Below are 22,780 nucleotides of genomic sequence, written 5' to 3' on the forward strand. Positions count from 1 at the left end.
AGACCGCTTCATCCAAGGATGTTCTTCCAGTCTGATCTCACGAAAGAGGCTCAAAACAGAAACTTAGGAAGGATAGGCTAAGAGCCATCTTGATTCCTTGTTGGAGAAAATCCTAAATTTTAGCAGCAGACCATAAATGAGGCTTCCCCTCCTGCACCAGGAAGAAAACAGCTTCCAAATTTAAATATAGTTCAATGAGGTAACACTTCCTACTTTGTAGGATGATTTCTATGACCAGAGAGAAAAGACCCTTTGCTTTCAGTGACTGAGTATTGGGGTGTAGGATCAGTCCCTGATGGAGAAGATCCTACCACAGAGGCAGCCTGTGGAGAAGATCAGAAAACCATATCCTCCATAGGCTTCCTGGAGTGATCAGCATTGCAGATGCACAGCCCTGATTTTTCAGACAACCCTTGGTATAATGAAGGGAGGAAAAACATGCCAGACTGTCCCAGGTCCCCACAAATGCATCTATCCCAGAAGGAATTCAAGAAAAACGTCACCTACTTTTAGGTTTTCTGTAGTTTTTCCGTTTTCAAAGCTATGATCAGAGACGCCCATCTGCAGAGCAAAAAAAATACCTCAGACTTCAAACTTCCTTCTCCTGGAAGGATAGTCTAGTGCAGGGGCGTCCAACCTGCGGCCCTCCAGCTGTTGCAGGACTACATCTCCCATAATCCTCAGCCAGCCCCTTAGCTGAAAGAGCATTGTGGGAGATGTAGTCCTGCAGCACCTGGAGGGCCGCAGGTTGGACGGCCCTGGTCTAGTGGCTAGTCTGCTTGTATGTTGTGAACTCCTATTATGGAGGGTGGAGAGATGGGTCAAGTTGTCCTCGGCCCATAAGCACATCCTACCTTGCTTGCTCAGGTAAGAGCTTCTGATGAAGAATTCCCAAACAGGCTCAACAACCGAAGGAAATGGTGTCAGTAGTGATAACCCAGTCTTGAACATGCTTGGGTGTTAGGGAAGTAAACACCATTTCTGAGACCTCTTGGCAGTATCCGGACACGGTGAAATCCACCCAAGAAATCCATAGACAGCAGGAAGTATCAGCGGTTTCCCGCACAAGCGAGGGCCCAAGCACAACAGAGACATGATGGTTCTCAAGAGAGGGACCAGATCTTGGATTTTGCCCATCTCGTCCTGTGCAATAATCAGTTGCTGCACGGAATCCAAGAGCATGCTTAGGAACAAGATTCTTTGGGTAGTAGCCAGATGTGACTTCTCCAGATTCACCATCTAGCCCAGGAGTTTGAAGACTATAGAGGACTTTGTAGATGTGCTGCAGAGTCAAACTGAGCATGTTGAGGTAAGGGACTAGCTTTATTCCTCTGAATTGAGGATTAAGTCTTGGAACTGAGGCTGGGAAACTCTGGAGGGCATGTATATAAAAAGACTTGCCCCAAAACAGATTACACCCACGAGATTTACCAGGGACTCAGATTGCACCCATGGTGGTCTCTTCTCAATCACACCAGTTATGATACTGTCAAAATACACAAAACTCTTATGCCTGCCCATAAACACACACATTCACTTACCCTTTTAATACACACACCAGCCTGCTCTAACAAACTCTTAAACCCTTTTACCTCATCTATCTCTCCCTTTTATTTCCTCATCCCATTTTCTTTGTGCCATCCCCCATGCCAGGAAGTGCCATTTTTAATCGTCACATGACCCCATTCCCTTCCTGCCTTGCTGAGCCAGTCTAAAATTGTTCACTAAGGGCTGGCTCAGCGTGTCTTGTGAACAATTTTACACTGGTGCAGGGAACAATCATGGCACCCAGGGCACCACTTCCCCTAGTACCGAACACTGGGATGAGAACATACCCCACCCAATCACGTGATGTTACTGTTCCACTGACATGAAAGCAGGTACTAACAGGTTTTAACTAATTGTTTGAAAGAAAAAAAAACAAAAAAAACCACATGAAAGTAGATTGAATAGATTTATTTTGTAGCATTGAGACTCATAGAAAACAGGCGGCAGCAAAGCTTAGCTGTCAGCAGCAGCCTTCTCCTGGGCTCGGAGGAAGCTTGCTTTCTTCTGAGCAACGCGGTCTCTCTTCTGTGCCAGGGACAGTTTGGCACGATTCCACCTAGGAAGATGAATCAAAATAAGCCATTTTATAAAACAGTAAAATATCTTCAGCCCTGCACTGGGCAAGTACACACCCTTCGACACAAAGAAAAGCGGTTCCCACAAACACTGGGAAATACAAGGGTTTATTCATTATGCCAGGAGTTTGTAGGAAGATGTCACTGCAACTCAAATACATTATGGGGACACATACAACCATGGCATCTTTTAATTATCGAGGTGGAATGGAAGGAATCCTCAATTTTACTGCATTGTTCAGTTATATGCACGGTCTCCTCAGAGGATTACTGGGATTGGCCCAACGTAGTGTAGTGCGTAGCCAAAGACCCACAACTGCAACTCTGCCAATAGCAGTGATCAGAGCACTCTGAAATGCCAAGATTTTACCAATAGACAAGTGGTACAGAAATAACATTCCTCAACATAAGTCAGCTTAAAAGTTATTATAATTCTGTGCATATAGCATCTGACCCCATAAGACATTTGCACATCTCTGCCTGCACCATAAAAAAAAAAAAAAAAAAAAAAAAAGATATACCTCTTCTTCTTCACTTCTCTCTGGGGCTTCTTTTCATGCACTGGGTTCTCCCTTATGGCAGCATGAGCCTTTTTGTAGAGGTCTTCCACCTAAGAAAAATATATAGTACTTAAACCACAAGAACACTGCAGAATGTACATCTACTTTACCTATGCAATAAGAAAAGGGACAAAAACAAACAAACAAAACACTAATATATGCTATTAGTTCTGGAGTTCCCCAAGAGTATGAATGCTCCACAGGACAGTAATTTTGTCTACAGATACATCACAAGAACAGTCATAAATGGTAAACAGATGTGACAGGCTCCATAGTTGTCAGTTTAGTTTAGATTGCCTTGTCAACACAATAAAGGCATTCAGGGATACAGATGACAGACAAGACAATGTAAACATCCAAATATTAAACTAGGATGGCTGAATTGTTGTAAGAAAAAAGATAAGGCAGATTAAATAACTTTTGGGTTCAAATACTTACAAGGTCAGCTGTGACGCCATTCTTTATGTACCGAGAGAACTGTTTTTTGTATGCGTCTTCATCTTCCTCTAGGAGGAGGCGCATGTATTCGGCCACGTTTCGGCCCAGGATGTGTTTGCGGTGGACCTCTGCATTGAACTCTTTACTCTCTGAGTCGTAGCCTGGGAATCGCTTGGTGCTAGAAAGGGGGGAAAATAAGGACTTGAGTGCCAAATCATGCTAAAGATACCCCCTAGTTAGAGTGATGTCAAGACGTAGCTCAGGGCTACACAACTCCAGTCCAACTGCTTCATTCACACCATGATCCGCGTCTGAAGACATGTATTTTAAATGTTTAGATGTATGTGCTGTAGCTGCCGTTTGTTACATGTATCACCTGTTTGCAGCATACAAGGGCTAGAGTGGCGCATGTTTGATTTAGTTATTTCCCTGACCCTGAGAACCAGGCTGCTATCAGTCCCGTCTTGAAACAGTAGAGTTGCATCACAAGCAAACGAAGGACCAACTACAGTATGCTCAGATATAGGGATTCATCATTTAGCAGCTACACAGCCATTACACAAATATGCTCTCAAATTGTGAGTAGCACATTTTAACCTATTTACAAACATGCCATTAGCACGGACAAGGTGCAGGTTAAATCAGATGGATGCGGCCAACTCCTCTGTTCACACAGGATGAGGAGGACCTCCATCCTTCACAGTGGAGCGAGCAAAACTGACTGATCAAGAAACACCAGCAGAAGTGACAGATGAAACACATGGGAAGTTAAACATGCACAAGATAGGCAGAAAGACAACGCCAAGGATTAAGGTTTGAGTCTTAAGGATGGAAAAACAAATTGCAGTCTCTATGCAACTCATGGTTTTTATAGCTGGCAAATTCATTGCAGTGTTAACAGATCCAGAATGCATCATTGCTCTGCAGCAAGCTGACAATTCAAAAGATTTACTGAATGGATACACATCTGGCCTACTACAAGCCCTTGATAAATCGTTACATCTACCTCAGTGGTAGGTTCCACACAAATCTCTATAGCTATTGTACCCATCTACAGTAGTACCTCAACACCAAGGGAAAAATAAACAAAACAAAACATAAAACGACTACAGTTGGTACCTTTTTATCATGCCAACATAGAAAAACATGTTAAGTTACATGGATTTTATGAACCCAAGATGTCTCTTCTCCATCTAGAGACCTATGGCAGCCTGAACATATGGACCACGGAGCAAGCAAACCAGTAAGCTTGATTTCACACGCATGTGAACAGATCACCCCAAATCAGACCACCATCCATCTCCCCAGTAAAGTTCAACAAAAGTTAAATACTATAATCGCGTTACTGTTTGCTGACTGAAATAAAGTTCACATGAATTAACTCCATTTAATTAGCAATAATACTAAAAAGGTCAGTGTCCCGGGGGAATTGAGCAGCACTTACCTGTGTGGAATGGATAAGCCACCATCCACAGCGCCTTTCAAAGCACCAAAGACTCTGTTTCCAGTGGTGGTTCGGGTTAGGCCAGCATCCAGGTAGCATGTAAAGGCACCAGGTTGACCATCAATGCTCTCTACGTTGTATTCATCTCCAGTCACCTCTACCTGGCCTTCATAGACTTTGTCAAGGCCGAACTTGTTAAGCAGCTACACAGAAAACACACAAATCAGCCCAGGTTACACAGATCCAAGAATTACCTGTAGAGCACGGCCTTACTAAAGATCTTTCATAACCAGTATGTCAACACCACCGAAACACATACATGCATCTCTACATATCAGACACAAGTAGTAAGTGATAAGCTCTGTAGAGCGTTCAATGCATTTGTGGAAGAGACACAAATGACTTCCGCATGCTGTATCAGGGCTTGTGCCTACACTTTGTAAAGTGCGTATTTATAGCAATTGGCATATTTAGGCAAGTCTGTTCTTTGAAATAGCAAATGAAAGGAAGTGAAGTCTGCTTTTTACCGACTGTTATGGACAGCCAATAAAATTGATCAAATTAAGTGCCATGCAGGCAGCCACGGGAGATGTGAAGTTAAGGAGCTGACCATGCTTTTTGGGCACAGCTGGGTCCTGCACCGTCAGGCCAGCTTGTGAAGCTAATTCAAGTCCATATTGGCAGGTAAGGCCTTTAACTTCAGACCTTAATTATGAAAAGCTTACTTCTAACATAAGACTCCTCAAAATACAAGGAGCTGATGTAGAACCCAGTCTAACCAGTAGGTATAGAACTTGCAAGTGGTTCTAGATTAGCAAACACTTACCCTGCGGGCCAGCAGCAGACCGGTGCAATAAGCTGCAGCATAGTTCGTCAGGCCAACTTTGATGCCGTATTTGGGAAGTTCGTGAGAGTAAGCAGCGCTGACAATCATATCTCCTTCAATCCTGGCATAAGCAACCTGGGAAAGGAATGGGTCATTAAGTCAATACGACACCCAAGGTAACCACAGCATGGTCGTGTTACCAGATAAATTACAAGAACACATCTAGGATCTTTTAACAATTCTAAAACAAACCCGGATCCTAACACTAAGTAACAGCACCCTCCACTTACATTAAATCCATTACAGAATTCATTGTGCATAATAAACTCAGGTGCCTGACATATACAAAAGAAGTACCTAATAAAAGCTACTTTGTCAGCTTTAAACCACACAAGTTTGATAATGTAGAAACAAAGTTCCAGTGTCACAGCATACCTGGCAGATGATGTCTCTGTTGGTTACGCGCACAATCATCCTGTACTTAGGAGTATTGTATTTGTTCTTGTCCTGGATGACCAGGCGTTTACGGGCATAGTAATCGGTCTTGCCCTCTGGAACACAAGAGAAGAGCATACACAGCGATCCATTAGCATATTCAACAAACACTATACAAAATTATCACAGGATGGCGTGAACGGCCGACTTACCTCTCCTTCTGCGAAACTTCACTTGGTATCTTTTAAAGTAGGCCTTGTTCTTAACAACCTTCACAAACCCCTGAAAGAGCAGACAAAAAGTACATTTATATGCCAATAAACTTACAGTAACTATGGATTTCAGCCCAATACAAAGCATATAAATATCCAATACAGGATATCCAATACAGGACATCCCAGCAATCCCCCTCCCCCACCATGCAATAACCCAGGAGACAGCCAAGTGAGGCATTACTTCCTATATAAAACTTACAAATCAAAGCTCATAAAGAACGATAGCCAAGAGAAAAAATACATGTTTACTGTAATTAGGTAAAAGTAGGAATGCACTTTTGCATAAAAACCCAAGTTAAAAAAAACCCCCTTGTCTTACGAGTCGGTGCATTAAGCCACTTTGCAAGAATATTAAAAATATTGAGTTAATTAAGTTACAGACTCACAAACTACACCCAAATCACAGCAGACCTGTCTAAATCACTACACATAACTAGAGAGGAGTCCCTCTGCCAGCCGGCCGGTCAGCCATTGCAGCAGCCATTAGGCCACGCTGGAAGGAGCAGCTCCCCCACTGACATTTCTCGAATCCGACAACATCCGTCCCAGAAATCCACCGCCGTCGCCTTTAAATCGCTGCGCGTTATAGAGGGAACATTATAATATAGGTATGCGGTGATATTGCTTCGGTTTACTAACCATTTCGGCGTATTTTGTTCCGTTTGGGCTAGGACCGGAGAGTCACAGCGCAAACGTAAGGGCGCTGCAGCACTGGGAAAAGGCCGTGCATACTGCGCATGCGCAGTAAGTAGGCTGCAGATCGGCCGAAAGGAACATTCTATGCATCAAGAAGGAACCACTGGTTTAGCCGGGAATTGCATGAGAAAAGGTGCTGCCGCCTCATGGTGGGAAGCCTGCATAAATTGCTGTTTTATTTTTGCGTGTTTAATGATTGCATCCCATATTTTATGGGAAATATATATATATATATATATATATATATATACATGAATAGAAACACATAATTTGGCGTCCGATATAAATAATTACCAGGAGATTTCCCAGTAGGCTACCTGCATTGAGGCAGTCTTGAGGTCGACTATCTAATTATACATGTGGCCGTGGTGCCAATGAAGCTGCAGGAGCAAAATAGATTTTGCATTGGCCGCCGCTGTTGTGGCCACATGTAGATTTATTCCCACTGCGCGGATACCTGTCAGCAACGCACCAGATGTGATATAATATCCGGCCCGGCGCTGACTGGCAGACGCACACCGCAAAACCAGACTGGCAGACTGTTGAGTTCCTACTTACTTTGAGCTGGTCCAAAATTGTTCACAAAGAGCTGATCCTTTCCTTTGTGAATAATTTTGGACTGGCACAGGAAGGCAGGAACGCAGTGTGGTCACGTTACGCACAGTGTCCGAGAGATATGCAGGCTGCATGGTGGATTGAGGTAAGGGGGTGCGAGTAGAGCACATAGCCACTCTAACACCATGCACTTACACATATAAACCTACATGCATACATGCATGTATGCACACTCTAACACCATACATTTACATGCAAAGTGTAAAACCATACACTTATATACACACAGACATTCTAACAATATACACTTACAGATATATACATACACAGGTGACAGGTTCACTCTCTTTGATAATCCACGCAGCTCGTGCATGTCCCCCTCTCTCAACCTCCCTCTTTTTTAACTTTTACATTTTTTTAGGAGAGCTACAATGTTTTTTGCAATGTTTATTCGTCATGTTTATTGGCCCATTCGTTTTCGAGCAACGATTTTCCGTTCCTGCCCATTCAATTCACACATTTACCCACGTTTACACTCAATCTCTCACTCACTCTCTCGCACTCTCATTCTCTCTCATGCTCTCTAAAGATTTCCCTACCTTCTCTGCCGACCACTTCCACTACTGCCGACCACTTCCACATCTTCCACATCTTCTTCTGCATCTTCTTCTATCTTCTCCCTTCTCTCTTCAATCCTTAATCATCTTTCTTTGTCCACATCTCCGTTTTGGTGAATGATGGTGAACCTACTGAATGACGGTAAAAAACAAAGGTACATTGGTCTGATTTGCGCCAATGCATATAGGGATATAATGGGCACTGATGAAACTCAGTTCTAACCCAACAGATTTTAAGGGCTTTGCGGGAGGCTAGGGGGACATACTGACTACTGACATAAGCTAGTGCTAACTAAAGTTTTGGCTCCCTACATTCATTTTTCTCTGAATCTCTAGCGAATGGTTCTTTTCCACTCAATACATGAGGAAGAGCTGGTGATAGCCTTCTGCTGTACAAATTCCTGTATAATGTAAAGTTAAATCAAGGAGATGGCCCTATGACCTGGAGGAACATGCTCTTCACAATAAATAAATAAACTGAGATAATTGCAGTTTTAACTGTCCTGCAAACTCTCTTTCTGTAACAATCAGACTTTATTACGGGATACCACACCACCGCCTGAGGCAGGTCCTCTAAAATTCAATTCAAAATAGAGGAAAAAAACTTACTTGTCCTTAATGACCTACAAGAATTTGATGGATGGTCAAAGTACGATGGCTGCATGCTCCCTATAATGATCCCCAATCTAAAATGTTGCAAGCAATTACTTATTACTATTTATACATTACTATAAATATTTATACATATCTGTAACAGAGGTTCACGTGCCACATAACAATAGTTTATTTGTCTCCCAGAAATACTGACATTTAACGCCAAATGATTTGTGTAGGAATTTCTCATATACTGAAAACTAGACTTTGGCGCCAGCCAAATCTTCGTGTTCGTCTTCATCTTCTTGGGGAAAAAAATCTTCGTATTCCACGAATATTCACCCGTTCCTGTGTTCGGTTTGGGGCGAATATTCGTGTACATTCTTCGTGTTCGTTTTTGCCGTTTTTTGTAGAAGGGGTTAATAGGGGGTTAACGCGGCAGGCACTACGCAGCAGCTTTGGCGCCAGGATTTTAAATGTCGTTGAGAGGGGCCTCCTCTGCCATCAACCAATGAAGTGCACTTCGTGTTGTGTGTCTTCGTAAACGTTTTGCCGCCGCCATATTCGTTTGTTCGGTATGAAAAAGCACCCTTCATGTTCACTCCAATACGAATGCACAAGTCTACTGAAAACTATTACATTAGAGAATTAATAGTCAATATATAAATCTTCAAAATTGTGGAGACAATACTGCGCCAAAGGCGCATAAGTATTCACTCTCTCTGTCTCAGTCTCTGAGTCATTGTGCTTTTCTGCTGAACACGTGTGAGAACCTGCATCTTAGGAAGGTGTGTCAGATCGACTAACACAAGCTGGGCCAGGGTCTGGCTTAGCATTTGCGTTTAATAAAAATATTATTATATCTTCATGTGCTTGTAAAACGAGGCATTTTTAATAAAACGTGAGGATTAATATTCTGCTGGAGGTCCAGTGGTGCTCCTTCACCCATCTTTCATATTTGCAGTTATGGTGTGTACATGGACGCAGTATTATTTAGCTCTCCTTACTTTATAGCCGACTGAAGCACTGCAGGAGAAACCCGCTTGGTGTCTATAAGGATTGAATAATACTCAGCAGCAGTATTTACTAGAAGTAAAGTCCTAAGAACTCTCTTTGTATAGAAGTAAAGTCCTCCTACACACTTAGATCTGACCCTGGACTACACTTGATGTTTCAGATATCAGTGCCACAACTCACAGCAGGATGTGTTATTTGTATCAGGGCTGGCACCTTCTGGTAAGTAAAGCCAAGTACTTCCCATGGGCCATGGGCCATGGCCAATGTTCCATCTAATTTTTCTTAGTTGGCGGGCGCAGAAAATTTCTCTTGTGCAAAAATTTTCACAGAGCACAGTTTAGAGGGAACACTGGCCATGGCCCTTGCTCGCCCCAAGTAATTAAGCTACACATTAGCACGCACACTAACACATACATACACTAAAATGTATTCTGTCACACCTCACCCTATCGCACCCTTACATTACTATTCATTATAGTTGCTTGCATACTTGCGCTATTACACATGAGCAAGCTTATCCAAGATAGAGCAGCCCTGTTTGAAAAATTAGGACCAGGCTGAGGAGGGCAATTGCCCACCAACCCAGCCCATCCCGAATGACTATATAGGATAAACAAAACATTGTCATCTAACAACAAAGCGTCACATATTATTGCTCTCATTTCACTCATGTTTGCTACTCTGAATTTTACATTTCACACCAGAGGAGCTGTGTTTCATTCCAGTTTGCTACAATGTCCTGCTAATTTTATCATTCTTGCATCAAAACCTCCAAGATAACAACATTTAAAAAAAGCCTTGAAACAATATACAGTGTTAGCTCTCTTTAATGAATTACCAAGAATCATTTGAGAAAATACAGCTTGGCTTATGTTATACCTAATCTTAATATACACAGTGTGTAGAAAATAAATATTTCTTATATAGTGGGTAAATATTAGACTTGGGCGCCGGCCAACTCTTTGTGTTCGTCTTCTTGTTCATCTTCGATTGTTGATTGCCTCCTTAACTCTTTTAAAATCCTGTGATTGTATATCTAATTAAGTTGATCTGCGCTTTCATATGTTATTCAGTTGATCTTTAACCGCTTTACTGGTTTTGCATTCAGTTGATTTATACAGTATATGGGGGTAAACAGTAGGTAGGGTGACCACATGTCCCGGATTGCCCAGGACAGTCCCGCAATGGGATTTTAAGTCCCGAGTCCCGGGCAGCCTCAATCCGGGACAATGCATTGGAATTGAAACGCCGTCCTTTTTTTTCTGACGCGGAGGAGAGAGAGGGGCGCCAAGCGAGAAGGGAGGTAGAGGGGTAGATAGTGGGGTGAGTGAGAGAATAAATTATTGTGTAAATTAATTATGTGATACCTGCAAATAAAGGGTTTGTTTGTCCTATTCAGTTGATCAATACCTGCAATGCTGTTTCCAAGTGTTTATTTGATCTGCTGAGTTTACATATGATTTCCAGTTTATTGTGTGTTCTGTTTATCTATACCTGCTATGCTATGTTTCCATACATTATTATTGTATACCTGCAAATACAAGATTTGTATGCCTGATTCTGATTCAGTGTGGCAAATATTTTGTTGGGTGCAGGAAAAAGGGAGTGATTGCATGCTAGGGAGCATGGAGCAGGGCCCAATTTTTTCAATATAAAATGAATTGGCAACAGGGTCTAATTAGAAGGAAAAGGGTAAATCCTCATAGTTTTAAATATTACAGTAAAATGTCACATAAAAGGAAATTTAAAAAATAATGAACGGCTCAGCATTGGGATTTCTAAACATTTATCTTTTAAACAAAATTAATGGATTCGTATTTTCGTGATTTACATTTACAATTTTTGTTTTTTTAAATAAAGCTGTAGTGTTTAGTAGTATGAGAGTGGAAGAGATAAAAGTGCTTTGTGCTCAATGGAACCTCTTCTGCCAGCTATCATTGCGACATCATAATAGAAGTCTCATATGTTACACTGGTTCTCCACACACACACAGAGTGCAAACAGTTTTGAAGGACCATCTCAAGACAGCTGGCTACCTGACAAAGTGATCTGCGGAGTGTCGGCTCCCCGGCAAAGAGATCCGCAGAGCGTCAGGATTCCAGCAACAGATTTGAAGTCTGTGAACTGTGTGTCAACCCTAATGATCCCAATTAATAGCTTTGTTTTTTTCTTGTTTTTTTTTCTTTACATTTTAGTTCTAGTCAGAGTTAGCCTCTTAGTGCCCAGAGGGAAGGGCAGTTCTTCAAGCCATGGTTCCCCGGAGATTTCCTTCAATAAATGAAATGTTTTTTCTTTCCTGTGTGCTGAAGAATGACTCTTTGTGAGTCCAGAGGCAGCTCATCTTTAAACCATCCATACAATGTTTACTATTAAATAAAAAAGATTTGTTTGTTCTCATAATTGTTGCTGTCTATGAGCAATTCTTTCAAAATACTATCACCTTTAGTTAAAATTGTATTGTTCCAAAAAAGTCTGCAATGCCTTGCTAATGAACCTTATTTTTGGACTAGCAATTTGATTTTATGTCATTTATCAGTCCCCCCACGCATGATTTCCTGCTCACACAAACCAATTCTGCTCATCATGCGAAAATATATCACTTATTCTGACTATTACGTGAATTGCTTTTGCTTGAGGACAAGACAAAGGGAAGCTTGTAAAGCATCTGGACTGTTCTGGTGCAGGTTGTAGACAAATGCTACTTTGTGATTATAATAATGGCTGACATACTATAAAGTTATAAACTGTTTTATTGTATATAACTATATCACAATAAAGTAATTTGTTATATTAACAGTGACCCTGTGATGCGTTAATAGAATATAAAGCATACCACTGCTCATGTAGCTGGAGCAGGAGAAGAGAACCATTACAGAGAACCTGTTCCCTGGCTGCCAGCTCCTCAAAGAGTCCCAACTCATAAAAACTAAATGGGTGTTAGCGTGTCTTAGTGTGAGGCGAGTCAGGTAGCCACCACATCTATGTTTATACTGGCATACTAAAAGTGTTAAAAAAGACATGGTATGTGCATGGGGACGGGGGAGCAACATAGGTACACTTTTATCTTTATTAGTATGTGTTTTTCTATCGCAATGATTATGTATCGGACACAGTGATGAGAGATTAGTGTTTATATAAGGTGCGGCCGTCCTATGATATAGTTTCAGTACATTTGCCTTAAACATTTTAACTGTATTTGTCCACCAGGTGGCTCTTTGTGACCAAAAGTGAGGTACAGAAAAGACGCCTCAAACTACCAAGCGCTCTCTGGGCATGGGTTCAACTCCTGGTATTTTATTATTTATTTATATAGCGCCATTATATTCGCCATTATTATACAATGGGGTATGGAAAAAACTCTATCACAAACCAAAGAAGATGGATTCTAAGAGACTCAAATTATTGTTATGTTGGCAGTATATATATATATATATATATATATATATATATATATATATATAAATATTATGCATATTAACCAATTGGGACATCTAACAGAAGCAGTAAGTGAACGATAACGGAACTATAGAGCCTCACAAACATCGCAACAAAGTCAATGACATCATCAAACGCACAGGGCTGTAGAAGAAAACGTCAAAAGTGGGCTGCACACTTGTTATTTTATTATGTAAAATGCAATAACACATACAAATATGTGCACCATATACAAAAATGGAGACAACTTCTATTGATGATAGGGCTCTATTATAGTTCGAAATGTGGTGTTTCCAGCATAGCAACCAGTTGAATATTTCAATTGGCAGGTGCAGTGCATTGCATAATATGGTGAAAAGACCCATTATAAAACTCTGAATTACTTCTTATAAATAAACCTTAATGTATTTTAATTGGCTTTCCTGATAAAAAAAAAAACTAAACGTCATGGTAACTTGTCCATTGCTCCTTGATGCTTGAAGATTGATACTTGATGATCCTAAAACATTACACCTTGGTATTTGTTTGTTAAAAAGTATAATACCCTGCAAAAAAACATTGTGGGTACCACACTCTCACTTAGGTAACGGATGCTTAACCATTATACTTTTCACTCAAAACTAATTTTTTTACTTACTGTTGCTGATCACACAGGTGATCAACAAGCAGGGCTCCATTGCCTCAGTACCTGTGATCAGCCAGCAGGGGCTCATCAGAGTTCTAAGGAGGATCTGGATAGATCCTCTGGGAACCTATTTATTTTCAATCTTGTTCCGTCAGAGTCAGAACTTCAGTTGGACACTCTTTGTTTGTCCAGTGTAACCCGCCATTTTCCGTTACGCCGGATCGGTCAGCAGGAAGCTAGTAATGCTGTAGAATGACACTCTGACCTCTCATGTCTCCAAAAACCCTACCACGTCCTTGGTCATCTAGGGCCTGCTTTATACGACCTAATAGTACGTCCTGAGGTTGCTAAGTGGTTAAGATTCCTCTTAACTCATTGGTACGTTTCACTTGAAAGTTATAAGAATTATCTCTTTCATTTACTGGTCCCAGCTATTCGGTAAAACTTTATTTGATACTTTAGTACCTGACTACTACAACAACAAGACTGGCAGTGGCTGGCTTGCAATCTAATAAACATTAGGCCCGGACCGGCAAATGCGCCTGTTACTTATCCGATCACCTGCTCCAGCGGCAGATCAGGTGCAGCAGTGTGCGCCCGCCAGTTGGATTTGCCAGCTTCATGCAAGGTGAGCATAAAAACAACTTAAAATGCCAGGGCTGCCTCATCATTGCCAGTCCGGCCCTGATAAACATTATGGGAATATTCACCAGTGGAACTGTCTATTGATAAGAGAGTGTTTATTTATCTTATAATGAATACAGAGCAATTTACTGTTAGCCAGCTAAACCATAATATTTGATCTTCTATTTCCTTATTAAATAAACCCTCTGTCTAAATGGACTAACCACACACCCCTTCTGAAAACAGCCACTTGCATATCAACAATAAGGAAACTCACAAAACAGAAGTTTCATATGCAATTCCGCAAGTTACATTTCACTGTAGTTGGTTCAAACGCATGCAATTCTATTTCTTTTGATGGCCTTTGCTTTTGGTAAACGTACCTCTGACCACATACATCATTTTTTTCTTGTGCTTACTAACTTCCTCCTTAATATAACTGTACATACACGAGTACTGTTTTAAGATGTGCAGCACATGTTCTGAGAAAACATGGCACATTCATGGAGGTGGAGGCCTCTTAACACAGCTTGGGGTGGCATGGCGGTGTTATACCTCTGCCTTAGTTCTTGCCTTACTAGACTTCAGCCCCCTGACCATAAGGTAAGTATTTATTCCGTTTGTGCTGCTTTGAACAATGCATGAAAGTACTTTCATGTGTATTGTTTAGAGGGCCCCCTTGAACACTGGAGTGGCCTTTAAGGTCCTCCTGTAATTCTCTAAATCTTTTTCGGCTGCTTTCCAAAGTACTGTTTTAGTACAATTAGGTCCTGTTTGGGGTGTAGGATACAATGATAGAGAAGAGAACATTACATATCCAGTTACAGTGAAAAATGAGAATTTAGAAAAGGAAACCATATAAAAAAATTGGACTTCCACAGGACTTTCATACATGGTATAGTTTAAAAAGATACAGTTATTATTTTTAAAGCATAAATGTATTATGGAAAGGCATCCATCATGGATTTTAGAATGAGTCCATTAAGGTGTTTTATGAAGTCACTAGAAAAGTTATATCAACCCATATGCAAGTAGCAGATGAAGATTCTAATAAACAGACATCCAAATGTATGTATAATATAATAAATAATATAACAATGAAGAACCTTCCAAAGCAGAATGTGAAACAGCAAAGTAACACAAAGAAAGGGTTAAGCATGGGCTGTCAATGCCAGTCAATTGAACCTTTGCCCAAATTCAGTAATTTACTTAGGCAACCAATCTCCTATTGTTGATTTGAACATTACAGGCGGATGTGCCCACTAATTGTGTTTCCTTTACATGGAGAGAGGGAGTTAATTGATCTTAGATTTAATATATCCTGGATAGATCTAAAATAAAACATGATTTATTAGGAAATGAACTCTATTATGAGAATACTGCGGCCATAGTTATAGATTTTCTGGAAATGTTCTGCTTGCTATGTACTTTCTTATGTATGTTTGTTATTATGTCTGTTTTACTTGATTTTAATACATCTGATAATACGGTATGTTCTATACTTTGGCAAAGCACAGAGGTTTGGGGTGTAGTGTAGAGAGTAGTTTAAGAATCGTCATATAGTCTGTGGAAATGATACAAAATATCTGGCGTAGTCTTCCAGCAGAAGTATTGGTAATGGTCGAGGGAAAAGCATGAAAGGGTTAAAAATACTTGTAATATGAATAATGATGTCCTGAAGAACGGGTTCATCGTATGTGTTTTGGTATATGGAAACATGGAAACTTCAGTTGGCTCATCTACTCTGCCCATTTGTCCTATGTTAGTAGATGTACGTTTTACTTCTTGATTGCTTGCGTGATGGCCGGTATGGCGGTGCGTGAGCGGATCCTTCCTTAAAGACTCTGCAACCTAATTATTGAGAATGCACAAATGTCTATTTAAATCATGGCGCACATTTCAAAATTGTTGTTGTTCATTTGTGCTTGTACTGCAACTCAGCTTCTTGGAACCTGTTCCTGCAGCCTGGCCTTCCTCTCTTGGTCAAGTTATCAGTTCCTGTCCTTCCCGGCTTGTTGTGACCATGCTGCAGCCTGCCTGATCCCTCTGGCTACTGACTTTTGTTACCGTGACCTCCTGGCTACTGACCTCGGCTTGTCTTAACTATGCTCCAGTCCTGTCCCTCTGGCTACTGTCCTCCGCTGTTCAGCTATCTGGCTATTAACTTTGGCTCACACCCTGGACTACCTCCTGTTTGTATGTACTTTGTTTTGCCTACTGTGTGGGGTATCATCTTCCTTGCCTTGCCAAGTACCATAACCTACCTATCTAGAGATTCCAGCACCAACCCTACAGACCATGTAGGTTCTAACAGTATCCCAACAGAAACTAATATGAATGTTTCATCTATGAAGAATATAGATAAAAAATTGGACCCACTGTGTTACTTTCAGGAGCCAGCAATAGATGTGTATCGAAAGAAATGAATATGAACCAACACAAAATGTTAGGACGTCTGTGTATAAATATTTGTTACACATCGCTTGTGTTTGGAACGTATTCCTTTCAGCGTGAAAACCCTATCAAGTCTCATCTCACTGTCTATCATACTACTCTATCTTGTTTTTAGCCGCACAATGTGTGGGTCTAGTCAAAGGATGTAATTGCTGTCCTTTTTGTTCTTGCAGAGGAAGCAGGCACATGACATCTGATAACCCTGCAAGAAAATGCGGGAATGCAGAATAAGCATAAATCCACCAAAATACTCATACATACTTCTGTAATGTTTGTTACACTACATTTAAATGCAAACAAGACATATTTCCCCCCTTATAGTAGATAACAGCAAATGATGTCCTGCAAGCTTATAAGCATGCACAATATATGCATTTTTTACCTAAAATATATTTTTTTAAATGGTTACTTGCTAAAACACCTTAGCTGCTGGAAGTTTTAACCACTTTTGACTGCTTTCTGTGCATGCATGCGGGGGGAGTCTAGTTTAGACCACTGAAACTCTTGCACAAGCTAGCCCTGGAGTTGGTGACTGTAACTATCCTGGCCATGCATCAATTATAAAGTATCTGTTATTTTTACGTGGATATATAATAATTCATATTCTGAGAAAATAAAGTATTTCCAGCAATAGCTTTATATATATACTCAAGCTTTGTGTTGCAAATATCAGTTTCTGCTTCTAGGAATATTGATGTTTAATAGATTGTATTTTTGTCTCTCTCCTTTGTGTCATGTCCCCCCAGAGACCCTTCCTGGGATTCAATCGCTATTTGTCTATTTTAATCTGACCTGCATTCTCTAACTTGGTGAACACTCTTACTGTAATTACATTGTAAATGTTGGAAATCTTATGCCACTTAGACAGGATCTGACAGTTTAATGTCTCTGACAGCCCCACTAAAGAAAAATGAATATGAAAGTACTTTGTGTATACTTTAATGCCCATTCTTCAAAATGAAAAAAAATAAATAAAAAAAAATGAAGCACTTTCCTTAGCTAGAAGCTGCAGCCCTGCAGCTGCCTTGTTCATGGTCTGATGATTTTTGCTACTGATTGGCTGCTTGGGGCAGCCAATCAGTGCACGGAACACACTCCCACTGAAATGAATAGGATTACATGCAACCATGTGCACAGTGGTGTGAATAGACACTCGCCCACAACGCTTGACAGAAGGTAAGTATATCGCGTATTTCACAAAACAGAAAGTAAAATAAAGCACCTACCTGAGTTATAAGCTGGTGGGCCGGGGAACGGGCAAATGTTCATAATCCTCCCATACAATTGCAAAGGGAGACCACGAAAAGTGCGTATAATGGCAGAAGTAACCCTTTATGAAAACATCTACATTTTATCATTCTGTGTAATTGTTTCGGATATATTTGCCTTAAAAGTTTACTTTGATGGAGATGTGATTCGTGACTCTAACCTCATTACCTAATCACTTGTGTCCTGAAAGTGTCTTTCATCTTATCACCCTAGGACCAATGAACAAGAAATAGAATTAACAATAGAAAGGAGTCACAATAATGGGGAGGAATAATCATATTAGAATGGCTGCTCCCATGGTATATTTACAAAGTGTATTTCTTTACATATACATTGCTATCATTAACATTGTAAACATCATTACATAGGAATATGTGGTGTACTGAACTGTGAAATGTGAAAGATTTGGGAAAAATTTGTTTCGAGATAAGGAATTGAAGTGAAGTTAAACAGGAAATCAAAATACATTTAACCAGAAATCCTAACATACAGGCGGCACACGATTCCCAGGTGGCTTTTATGCCAGCTGTAGTAATCCTTTGTTATCCGGACAGCTGGACTGTCAGCTGTAGATACTAATGTGTTGGAGCTTAATGCCTTTTCTCACTAATGCCAATTCCACTTAGTGATTCAGGCAGAAAAGTCACCTAGGAATAAGCCATCATTACACTAAAGAAAAAAGCCAAGAAGTTATTGGCGTGTGTGTCTATCTCTTATATGAATAACGAACGGAAAGTAGTCCCTTGCAGGACAGGGAGTACCTTGCAGCCTGAGGCAGAGATTGTGCAAATTCCCCAAAATAAAATGAATAGAATGGGAATTCTTTAGCCTAAAGCTATGAGTTCCCGAAGTTAAGAACAAAATCTTGGAAAACACACAAAGGGACAACTGAAAAGTACAGCCTGTGGGGTCAGTGGATACAAATCGTCCTGTAATTGTGTGCATTTGTTAATTACCAACAGATAGTGTTAAGTGTTTGCGAGACAGAAGGAGAATGCTTACCCCTGTGATACTATGTTGAAAGTGGTAAAAGATTTCTGTTTCTGTTAACAAGTTTATGAAGTTGTCCGAAGGCATCAATAGGCAATTGGACTATATATGCCCGGTCTATATACTGTGCAAATTTGTTTAAAGAAAAAAAATGTTTTTTTTTAAATAAATCATTGACTCTCTTTCAAGAATTATAAATAATTGTACTTTAATAATTGTAAATATTATGTCTTTTTTTTGTCATTTTAATATGTTTTCATTAAAGACAATAACGTTATTGTTAACCCTAACCGTAACACGTGTACAGCTCTGCTACGGATTGTATGGAAATCAGAGCTCTTCAGTGATTGCGTTAGCATACGATTATGAATTGCAAAACTTCCTGGCCGGGAAATTAATGTTATTATGTTTATTATTGTATAGTCAATGGAATATATAGTTAGTAAATGAAAAGAAATCCCGTAAATCCGCATTATGTCTATTTCCTGCTATCAATTAATCTGGGTCCATGTACACAATCTACTATTATTACTGACAGATAATAATAATAATATAATTCTAAATACCTATACAGCCCTATGTACTCCGGTATGTTACTTTCTCTTTGGACATTGAGACTCAAGTAAACAGTATATGTGTATATAGATGCGTACTATATATGCTATTTATTTAGAGTCATTTTAGAAATGATATTGTCAGAAACTGTTGACACGGCAGAAATATTAGTGATGGTGTGTTATGTTTTGACAGGACAACAGTATTTTTTCAAAGCACTTAGCTATTTTAATGATGTCAAATGTGTTTTAATTATTCTCCGTACCGGTATTTATGTTCATAATAATAGCATTATATGAGGCTTTGCACATATATTAAGAGCAGGGTGATAGCAGTGGGTCCTTAATATGTAAAATTAGGTTATTCTGAATTATGTGTTTGTGACTTTCATCTCCCTCCACCAGTCATATCTAAGCCTTTCCATGAAATGTTCCCATATTTCCCACGAGCCGTCAGAGAAGATGCTCCTATTTTCTGTTTTCATGGGTAAAGATGAGATGCCGGTAGGTATGTCTAATGGACTATTACAGGACTCATGTTTAGTCCCCTTTGGAGATTTTCCTGATGGCCCACTCTTCACATCATGGATACAACGTCCATCAAGATCATCTGGAAAATGGCTGTTGTTGCCCGTCTGTAGGTTATATGATAACAAAACATTCCATGAGATAATTCATAATGTTCTTTTACTGTTTTACACAAGTTGTTTTGCTGTTTTGCCCAGCATATCTTAAGGGACAAAGATGCACAACTGGAGACTGTTGGGTCAACTTCCAAATATGAACTAGTTAAAAGCTTTCACGACGGTTCTTTGCAGAAACTAATCAGTTCTGCCTGACAAATAATTCTAATGGCAACTATAATGGAAGAAAAGACTTGTGGAAATTGAAAGGGATTTTTATGCAAACTGATACACTGTCAAGGAAAGCACCAAGTCAAAAAATAATTAGAATCCAAGAACGTGAACATGTGGGCCTGCCCTCCCCCAGAGACCGGGCGAAAATGTCTAAAGCTTGGAGTAAACACCGAGAGCCCTGAAGGCCGGGGAGGCATGACACCTATCCGCATACAGGGCCTGCATCATTCTTTTACTGTTACAAATGGAGGACTTCCATTTCTAAAGGGTACTATTACAACAGGACCAAAAATCTGGAAATCTGTACCAAAAATATTTTATATTATCTTTGGGTACAAAATACAAATTCATAAAGAAGGCTTTGGTTGGGAGCTCTGCTACCCAGAAGGTGCACGCAGTCTACAAATAAAATGATGACAATGCTGGCCATTCCCCAGCCTTTTATATGGCAGGTTTCATTGTTTTAGTCATTGATCTGCCAGCTGGGGCTCTAAAGACTTATTGAACTCATCATTACATCTGAAACTTTCACGCTCCTGTAGGTGCAGATCACACAAAGCCAGATGGGCTTTCACCAATATATTGGATCATGGTTGCCGCCATTAATCTTGGGGCCAAAGGCACAATTTAAGACAGGGGCTGCTCCGCCAAATGCTCCCACATTAGGGCCAAGAGACCTCAGTACCACTGACCCCAATCTCCAGAGAGGGATCATAAGGGCTCAATGCCCATAAAACAGTCATCTCTTCCAAAACTCCAAAAGATCCCAGACACAGGTAACAGGCTGCGAGGGCCAATGAGAGGGCCTGTGACAGATCAGGAAGGCCTGGCGGTGGCCCTATACACATGAACGGGTATTATCCCCTGATAGCAGCCCTGCAATTAATACCAATTATACCAAGTTCCTTCCCCATATGGTTCTGGCCACCATTACTGTTTACTGGTCAGGGTGCCCCAGTACCAGCAACATATTGCTTCTTCCTTTTTTATTGATCTGTCCTTTTCACAACCAGGAACTTTCCGACCATGCTGTATGGGGTGACCCTGTCCTGGGGATTACCCACATTAATAGCCTGGAGTAAGCACCCTAAGCCCCAGCAGCAGACGGGTTAAAGTGGCAGCCGCGCCTGCGCACAGAGAGCATTTGACGTCACGGTTAGTGTATGGTGGCTGCAGCGGCCGCAGTGGAGAGGCGGGGAGCTACGGAGCAGTAGTAACCTGGGAGTTCATCTCGTACTGATCGGGACTGAGGAGTTCAGCGCTACCGGCATCTCTAACCTTCAGTGGAGCGGGAACTGGATGAGAAGTTCATGGTTTACCTGACTGAAGAGACCCGGGAAAAAGATTCCAAGGTAACCGAAATGCAGGGAGACACTTGTGGGGCTTTATTGTGGTCGGTAAGTGGCTGTGCGGGGCTTTCTGCGGTAGAGACATGGTACATGGGATGGACGCGGAAGGAGGAGAGGTGTTATCTCAGGCCCCGGCTTCCTGGAAAGGAGGATCCAGGGAGGAGGAGGAGGAGGAGGTCAGGGTTTGTTTTCAAGGAGTGAGCGGAGCCAGGGGGACGTGTCAAGACTGCTGGGCCTGAGATCACCTCAGAACTGGATCCGGCACCCCATGTAGGTAACGTATAACGTGTCTCCGGGAGCCCGCTGCTCTCTGTGATGAGGCGGTGATACAGAGATTGTTTCCCCGCAGTAAGTAACCTGACCAGCCCCTCCTTCTGTGTTTGTGCTGAGGATACGAGCCATGCTGTATACTGAGCCCTGGAGCAAGACCCAGTTAACACACACACACACACACACACACTCTTGGGTACATACACACACGCATTCTCGGGCGCACACAACGCACAACACAAATTAGCCATCAATTACTTCACACACTCACGCTCAGATGGGCACACTCACTCAGACATACTGCCACCACCGGTCTATCGCACCTCCTCAGACTGGAGTTCTTGCCATCCCAGAGATCCCCGACAATCACTTCTCCATTTTCCTCTTGTTGTGGGCTGATGTGGTGGGCATGCATTAGCCATCGTAGGATCCAGCACCAGCAATAGAGCAGCTTCTAGCACCCCTTTTTATGTGCATTAATTAAGTTACACTGCTGGGTTCAGACAGTGAGCCATGAGACCAGCATCTTGTATTCATACTGATAAGAATCTCATTCCCTCACTTTCCATCACCCTATCTTCACATGGAGCAACATGGATTCAGACTCCTCAGGTCTGCTTCTAAAAGCCAATATACCATGTAGTGTCCTGAATAGGTCTACCTAGGGATTGTGTGTGTGTGTGTGTGTGTGTGTGTGTGTGTGTGTGTGTGTGTGTATGTATATATATATCACTTCCTGCAATTGCAAGTTTCTTGTGAGATGCCTAGGCACA

At 41.1% G+C, this 22,780-nt stretch overlaps 1 protein-coding gene and 1 non-coding gene across 2 annotated transcripts; both read right to left on the reverse strand.

Annotated features, from left to right (window-relative positions):
- Window positions 1-1,970: 1,970 nt before the first annotated feature.
- On the reverse strand, window positions 1,971-6,780 carry LOC149279436 (large ribosomal subunit protein uL18A). The gene is made up of 8 exons (XM_089501184.1): window positions 6,741-6,780; window positions 6,039-6,108; window positions 5,827-5,942; window positions 5,392-5,526; window positions 4,566-4,768; window positions 3,122-3,299; window positions 2,645-2,733; window positions 1,971-2,104 (listed from the first exon to the last, which is right to left on the reverse strand). Exons 1-8 carry the CDS (start codon window positions 6,741-6,743, stop codon window positions 2,002-2,004), a joined length of 897 nt encoding a protein of 298 aa, XP_089357310.1. The 5' UTR covers window positions 6,744-6,780; the 3' UTR covers window positions 1,971-2,001.
- Window positions 3,568-3,663, reverse strand: LOC149279437 (small nucleolar RNA SNORD21). Its single transcript, XR_016278580.1, has one exon. It is a non-coding gene; the product is annotated as a small nucleolar RNA SNORD21 (small nucleolar RNA).
- Window positions 6,781-22,780: the final 16,000 nt, after the last annotated feature.

This window comes from Sceloporus occidentalis, unplaced genomic scaffold, assembly GCF_023333645.1.
Source record: "Sceloporus occidentalis isolate IW3139 unplaced genomic scaffold, rSceOcc1.0.p SCAF_166, whole genome shotgun sequence".
NCBI classification, from domain to species: domain Eukaryota; kingdom Metazoa; phylum Chordata; class Lepidosauria; order Squamata; family Phrynosomatidae; genus Sceloporus; species Sceloporus occidentalis.